The sequence below is a fragment of the Nicotiana tabacum genome, chromosome 4 (genome assembly GCF_000715075.1).
Source record: "Nicotiana tabacum cultivar K326 chromosome 4, ASM71507v2, whole genome shotgun sequence".
NCBI lineage: Eukaryota > Viridiplantae > Streptophyta > Magnoliopsida > Solanales > Solanaceae > Nicotiana > Nicotiana tabacum.
Genome location: NC_134083.1, coordinates 134204959 through 134212157, shown reverse-complemented (window position 1 = coordinate 134212157; position 7199 = coordinate 134204959). Strand labels below are relative to the sequence as shown.

At 34.7% G+C, this 7199-nt stretch overlaps 1 protein-coding gene across 2 annotated transcripts; it reads right to left on the bottom strand.

The window, feature by feature from the left end:
* Positions 1–790: 790 nt before the first annotated feature.
* Positions 791–6791, bottom strand: LOC107776874 (transcription factor bHLH48-like). Of its 2 annotated transcripts, none has more exons than XM_016596817.2 (7): positions 5974–6791; positions 5441–5563; positions 5265–5330; positions 2573–2641; positions 2129–2200; positions 1150–1360; positions 791–1057 (listed from the first exon to the last, which is right to left on the bottom strand). In XM_016596817.2, the coding sequence occupies exons 1-7, from the start codon at positions 6436–6438 to the stop codon at positions 1020–1022; spliced, it is 1044 nt and encodes a 347-aa protein (XP_016452303.1). In that variant the 5' UTR covers positions 6439–6791; the 3' UTR covers positions 791–1019. The 2 variants fall into 2 exon arrangements, with proteins under 2 accessions (XP_016452303.1, XP_016452305.1); XM_016596819.2 differs by having other exon boundaries at positions 1150–1357.
* Positions 6792–7199: the final 408 nt, after the last annotated feature.

Sequence of the window (7199 nt, the reverse complement as noted above, 5' to 3'; positions counted from 1 at the left end):
TAGTTCTACCAAACTAATGTTAAAGTTGTAATTGGAGCAAAGGACTTGGAAATACATCGATGACGTTTTTGGATAGAAAGCTAAAAGTCACGATGAGTTTTCGAGATATGGGTGTATGCTTTCTCGTATACAATTTTGTATGTAATATCCGCTATTATAGGACTTGGGTCACGGAGAGCTCAATCTAGTGATTCGATTGATAAGCATGCAGCCAACGAAGGTCAAGAATGAATTTGGAGAGTGGCCGCTTAGAAGCGAAACATCAAGGAATCATCAAGTTTCGTGCTGGCACATGATCCCGTTAGTCCTCTCAAGAAGAGAACTAGATCGAGCAAGAAGAAAACTAAAGGATCGGAGGATAGCCGGAGCATTCCCTGAGCTAGTCCCTCTGATACTCAATTTCACCTCCTATGATGCCCCTCCCTATCTTCATGTTGGAGGATGATGAGGGAGGGAATTTAGAAGAGCATACCAACGATGCATCCTTCGAGTCGGTTGAAGCCTTGTTTGCTGTTGGTTTTGGTGGTTCCGCATATGAGGTCCAACCTACCGAAACTGACTCCCCCTCCTTCAACTCCGGAACCATTGCCCAACGTTTCTTCTCATGAAGCTGGTGGTCCCTCTAAGGAGACGAGTATGCTTGGTTGAAAAGGTTGGTCGGCCCGGTAAACAGGAAAAATATGACTCCCTTTCTACCGCCAGTTTGGTCAATGATATGGGCCATATTGTGTTTCAACACAACCTATATTCCTATACTAGTAAGGGCAAAAGTGTTTTTGAGATTAAGAGAAACCAAACGAAATAGTTTAATATGTAATTGCTAATAATCCTTCTTGTAGTACAATTGTGAATCAATCAGAGAGAATGACTCCTCTATGTTAGTATACACAAATCTAGCAGAGATCAACCTGAAATGGAAACTCATAACGTTAACCTTCTACTCCAATGCTGCCTCCTATAAACCTTTATGTCCGATATATACATGGCTAAACCACTAGGAAAAAGCCTTGCCTCTACATTCATAGCTCCATTTTCAGCTGATTTTGGTGCAAAGAAGCTGCACATAATCAACAGACCGCGAAGTTAGCAATAGTCACTGGTTCTACTTTCACATAAAATTTCCCTATGTTTTCCAGTACCAGGATTTACCTGAATTTGCAGAGGAATCATAAGTCAAAAATGAGTTCTCTGGAGTAATGAAGCTAGAATTATCTTCTTCCCTAACCCAGACAGGCTGATTGAATCCATCAATTTGCAACAGCTGTTGATACTGATTTCTATTCCCGCTGGTTTGTCCTTCAGGCCAAATCGAAGGCGCAACTATGCTCGCGAAGTTACTATCCACTGCAGAACCACTCTGCTATTTTTCAAAAGCAAATGAAAACTAAGTATAAATTACAGCAACGATCTTTTCTCTTTAATAAAGACTATTACGGGTATGATACTCTGAACTTATGAACATAAATTATCACATTTTTTAGACGCTAAGGCCAATTTACAGATATCAATCTAAAGCTAGAAAAAAAGCTTAGACTTTGAAATAAAGCACAAAAGCAAGTGAATTCAAAATCCAACCATCGATTGTTATGATTTTAATCATTATCAGTCAATCCACGACGCCTTAATCCCTAATATATTGCAGCAAAACATGACACTTCAACATATTTCTGCATTTCCAGCATTGTAGAAAAGACAGTGTGAGATGGCTCATAACTTTTGATAAGGTTGATTGTAGAGATACCCTTGCCAATTCTCTGTTCACTGATTTAATGAATTGAGGACCCACTTAAATTGAGTCTGACAAAGGTAACTCCCAAGGCTAACAACATTATGGTATGGTAACAGGCAACCCTTCAATTGATCATGTTCCATATGAACAGTTCTATGGTGTAAATGTGCACAGACTGGCAAATAATAATGGTTGGTCCACAATTGACCACTCTTCTGACAATTAGGTTGGTTGAAACTAGCCCTTTAAAGATTTTAAAGGTGGGACCAAGAAATTTAACAGCCCTAAATACAATAATACAAGTCAGAATTGATAAAGTGGGTTAAAGCAAAAGTTGCAACCACAAACTGTTTATGTAACTCCCAATTTAAGTAAGTTGATGAGGAAGGGAAAACTTACTTCTGTAGCAAAGAGACTATCAAGGTTGAAATCTACTCTTGGGTTTACTGCAGCAAGTCTCATTGATAAGAACTGCAAGCCAAACAAACCTCCTTCAGGAAAAGAACCGATACCACTTAAATATAATCCAAAAACAAGAAAATAGGCAACACAATTTTTTGAACGTTCACTTCTTAAATGGGATAACCTTGATCTATGACTATCTTCGACCACACTCCTAAAAGTATGTCTAAACGAAACAGGAGATAAGGCATGAAGGCAACAAGGTTCGAATACTATATATTTACTATCCAAAGCTGACTTACTCTCCATGTAATACTAAAAACTAGAGGGAGTCACAATAAGAATCATTATTGGAATTTTCACATATGAAGTAACAACAAATATTGAAAATTCAAGATTTCCGCACTAACAAATAAGATGTGAGGATTTTCAAGGTCTTACCTCCACTTGACGCTGTAGGGATTGTACATGGTTAATGATCTCATCCAGCACCATCGCAGTACCTGAAATCTGCAAAACATAGTCCAATCTTCACAATGTGCTACTAAATTTGATTGAAATTATTTGTTTGCAAACATCAGTCTTCCAAGTGCTTACACTATAAAAAGGGAAAGTAATCAAATGTATAGAACTTCTGATAAATTATACTTTAACGAATAATTAGTTCATTAGATACTTTCTTTTTATGTGAACAAGCATAAAACTTTCTAGAGATAAAGTTAATTAATATCAATATGAGATGAAATCCGTGTTAAACTTGTGTCTCAAAATCAGTTTTAAATTGTTGCTTGTTGGATGTTTTTTTTCCCATGAGTTGGATGTTTTTTGGTTTCTCATTTATTTTGAAAGATTTTAAGGAATTATAATATTTTTCTGACAAGGAGTTATAACATATATTTCATGTATGAGCTACTATTCATAATCAAAATCAAAGAAAGAGCTAACTATCAAGTATAAACATCTAATAAACAAATGCAAATGATATGCACGGTAGGTAAATGTGTATAAGGTTACAGTTTGATCTAAACGTCGTGAGAAATAATGCCATATATATATATATATATATATATATATATATATATATATAGGACCATGACCTGAATGCCCTCACTGCCAAGAAAGGCAAACATACACTGTATTAACTGCCTGGGAAGAAGAACAAACCATTGTAAAGCAAAATAGGTCTTCCTTTCTATGGTTCAACTTACCTATTCTAAAGATAGTAAACTACAGTTTTTAATTATTTCTGTGGACGCTATACAGTACCTACATACGACCCTTTAGAGGACTCCAAATTGAATCAATCAAGAATCCCAAAGTACTATATTGGCTTTGAATTAATTACGCCTATATTTCAAAGAGTTTTAAGTTTTGTGCATTTTTACACAACAGGTAACCTTTCATGGTTAGCCTGATATAGTAACTTGAAAATAGAGTAGTAAAGTAACATACGATAGTATAAAAATTCTTTTATATTATTAGTGTATATAACTTAAAATCCTTTCACAAACAGATTATGATGGATACACTACTTTGATACATGACACCAGGTATTATATGCAAGCATCCCAAAATCATGTTGCTGGCCCGAGGTTTTTGAACTTCTGTGTACTGATCTGATTAAGTTGTGCAACTTAGACAGTATCCTCTATCTATCAAATCTGAAAGAATCAATACTGTGCTGAAATAAATAGAATAAAACTCAAAGATTATCTGTCTGGTCTAATTTTCAGTTGTTTTTTGCAATGCCGCCTCATCATCAATTAAAGTTTGGTATAGAGGCTTGTCAGGTCATCTCATCACAACTTCAAACTTGTACAATGTGTTTTACACCAAACTAGCTCTTTTGGTTACTAATTAAAATCTTGAAGGTTTTGGTACAAAACTCAGACTACAAAACAAGTTCAATTGCAACAGGTAGGTAACAACTGGACCCATAAAGAGTACAACTTAATTAAGTTGCAATCTACATGTCAGTTCATCCTTCTTCCTCTTACATTATATCATATGAGTAAATTATGAAAAGTTATACTCAGCAAGATATCATCAACACATGTCTTTGGGAAAGGGCCTTCATATTTTCAAAATTATAGCAGCATCTACATTATATTTGTCTGTGTTTGCTACGATCCTCCAAAAATGATGAGAAGCTGTCTCAATTCTCATGTAGTAAGATTTGATATGTCTTTCGCAATTCTATATGCACCTTTTGAGTACTCTATTTTGAATTTTGTCGACAAAATATTCGGTAAAAATAGCATGGGCTAGCCAGTTTTCGAACTGGTAATTCAAAAATAGCCACCGTTTGCAAAGTAATTGAACAATAGCCACTATTTTGCTGCAACATGGACCGGTCCAGCATAAATGCATAATATACTGGAGATTGGTGTACCTATGTATGAACTTCCAGCATATTATGCTACAACTCCAACACGCGGAAAGTTCCAGCATAATATACTGGAGATTGAAACACCTGTATATGAACTTCCAGCATATTATGCCAGACCGGTATATTATACTGAAATTCCAGTATAATATGCTGGAGTTCCAGTATATTATACTGGAACTCCAGTATATTATGCTGAAATATTTTTCGTATTTTGAACAGTGTTTTCGTTCAGATATATCTTTACATGAAAAGTGGCTAAATTTCGATTACTTTTGAAACTGTGACTATTTTTGAATTACTACTTGTAAATCTGGCTATTTTTGAATTTCTTCCTCTTTCTCCATATTTTATAAAAGTATTCATATGAAAGTCTAAGAACAAAAACTAAAATGAACACAAAACTTCAGTGAAATGACAAGATTAACCTCAGAATAGGAGCAGAGTAAAAATAAATTGATCATCATGTGCAAATCAAAAAGCTGAATGAACAGTAAGAAATACACTTAAAAAATACCACTTTTCTTGGTGCAAAAGATACCACCTTTTTTCATTAAACAGATGAAAACGACCCAACTATCTAGAATAGCACACACACAAAAAAAATAAATAGAAAAAATTAGCAAATATAAAAAAGAACCCTTTTATAATCCCATCACCTAATCACAAACTTCAAAACGCATTAGTGCATTACTACAACTTAGTACAAAATTAATTGATAATTAGTGATAGAAATCGACAACTAACCTTGTTACATCCCGGGACCAATTCCTGTAATAGCTTCATTCTTGCATTAATCTTCTCTCTCCTTGCCTTACACACATACATTTAAAAATTAAGTCAATTAAACAATCTTGATTAACACTCGTTATAACCAAATTTAACAAAACATTATCAGAACTAATCCTGCAAAAACAATTTACTCTTTCAGCTAAACTATGGCTATCTGTTGCTTGCCCCCTAGCTGCTCGGACATGAACATACGGAAGCTTCTCTGAGGTATCATTTGCCGATCTTTTGCTCTTTTTGCTACTGCTTTCTTTCCCCTAAATTCCACATAATTTATTCATCAAAACACAGACTTCGTATATATCAAATCATAATTCACTCAGAATTTAAACTTGAACAATACCATTCTTTGTGATAAACCAATAATTTATCATAATTAAGTAGTTATATAGAGGTGAAATTACATGTTAACTTAGGCATTTCGATATAAGAATTGTGAAATTCCGGAAAAAAGTGAAAAACAAAATTGAAAATAGTATTTAAAAATTAAATTTTGAAAAATAATTTTTTAGATTTTTTAAAATTTTCAAAAAATTTCGAAATTCAAAAAATTTTAAGGCCAAACAAAAAAAGCGAAAAAGAATTTATAGCCAAACGCGCCCTAAAATAATTATAATGAAGTGATAGAAGTTCCTATATTAAAAAAAAAATGTCACATATAATTAACCTTTTTCTGGCGTTCTTTTCGCTTTGTGGTTTTCTGATCAACAGTTGGATTTGAAAACTCGGGAGAGGAATTAGGATTGGAATCAGAATCAACTGGTTCTTGCTTCACGAATTGTGAATTGGACGGAAATGAGCTATTCTCCGGCGAATTTCCGGCGGCGAAGACTGAGAACTCTCCGGCGAATTCTCCGGCGGACCCTCCGTCAATTAGAGGAGAAGAGTAGTAGGGCTTGTTGTGATTATCTGGTAGGGAAAGTTCAGCTGAACCCATTTCGTCAGAATGTACTAAAAGGTCCAAAGCTTGATTTGGTGGCAGTTCAAGTAAAGCAGTAAAAGAATTTCCAGCAGCTTCCGTTGGTACTGGCATTATTATGCTCTGGCCTTCACCGCAAATATGATGAAACCCGGTTGCCGTTTCTCCTGCTTTGCCTCCGCAACTTGCGGATCTAACTTGGGTTGACTCCATTTTACAGCTTTTTCTGGCAAATTTTCAAGATATGTATGCACCAACGGATCAAAATACAGTGCGAAAACTCAAATTATAACAATTTGATGGGGTCCTTTCCAATGACCTACTATATAATATAGTCTACTAGGCTAGTCGAGAAGGAGTAAATCCGAGAAGTTGAGTAGTTTCAATTCAGAGAGCTGTAGAAAGGGGTAAAACTTGGATTATACTTAAAGATTTTCAAATGAGGGTGGCAGGAAAAAGGAGTGAAAATGAAGGCTCTATATATGTGCTTCTTCCATTTTTTTTTTTTTTTTTTTTGGGTTCAGAATTTTGTAGTAATATGGAGCTTAAGAAACTTCAATGGTGGTAAATATCTTTTCGTCTGCTAGTACTTGATAAAAAGGCATGCTGATGCCGATGCCGATGCAGAGCAAGTAAATTGTTTTTTGTTATATATGGGAAAGCAACGTTTGCTTTGGTTCTCTCTCTCCCCCCTCTCTTTTAAAGGCTACATAAGCTGGAGGTTAGTACTTAGTAGAGGTTTATTTCTAAGGATTTGAACCTCAATTTTTAATTCTTAAATATTTAGATTTCTTTTATGATAAGTGCTAATTAAGTTAATTCTTTTTATGAAGTATTCGAAATCAGCCTCAAAGTTATAAAAAAATACGATTTGATCCAAAGTATAATTATTAAAAATTCACCAAAAATAAGAAAGAAAAACTCAATTGTTTTCCTACTTCTTCTTCTTCCACAACTAGCAATTGGGAGTTATA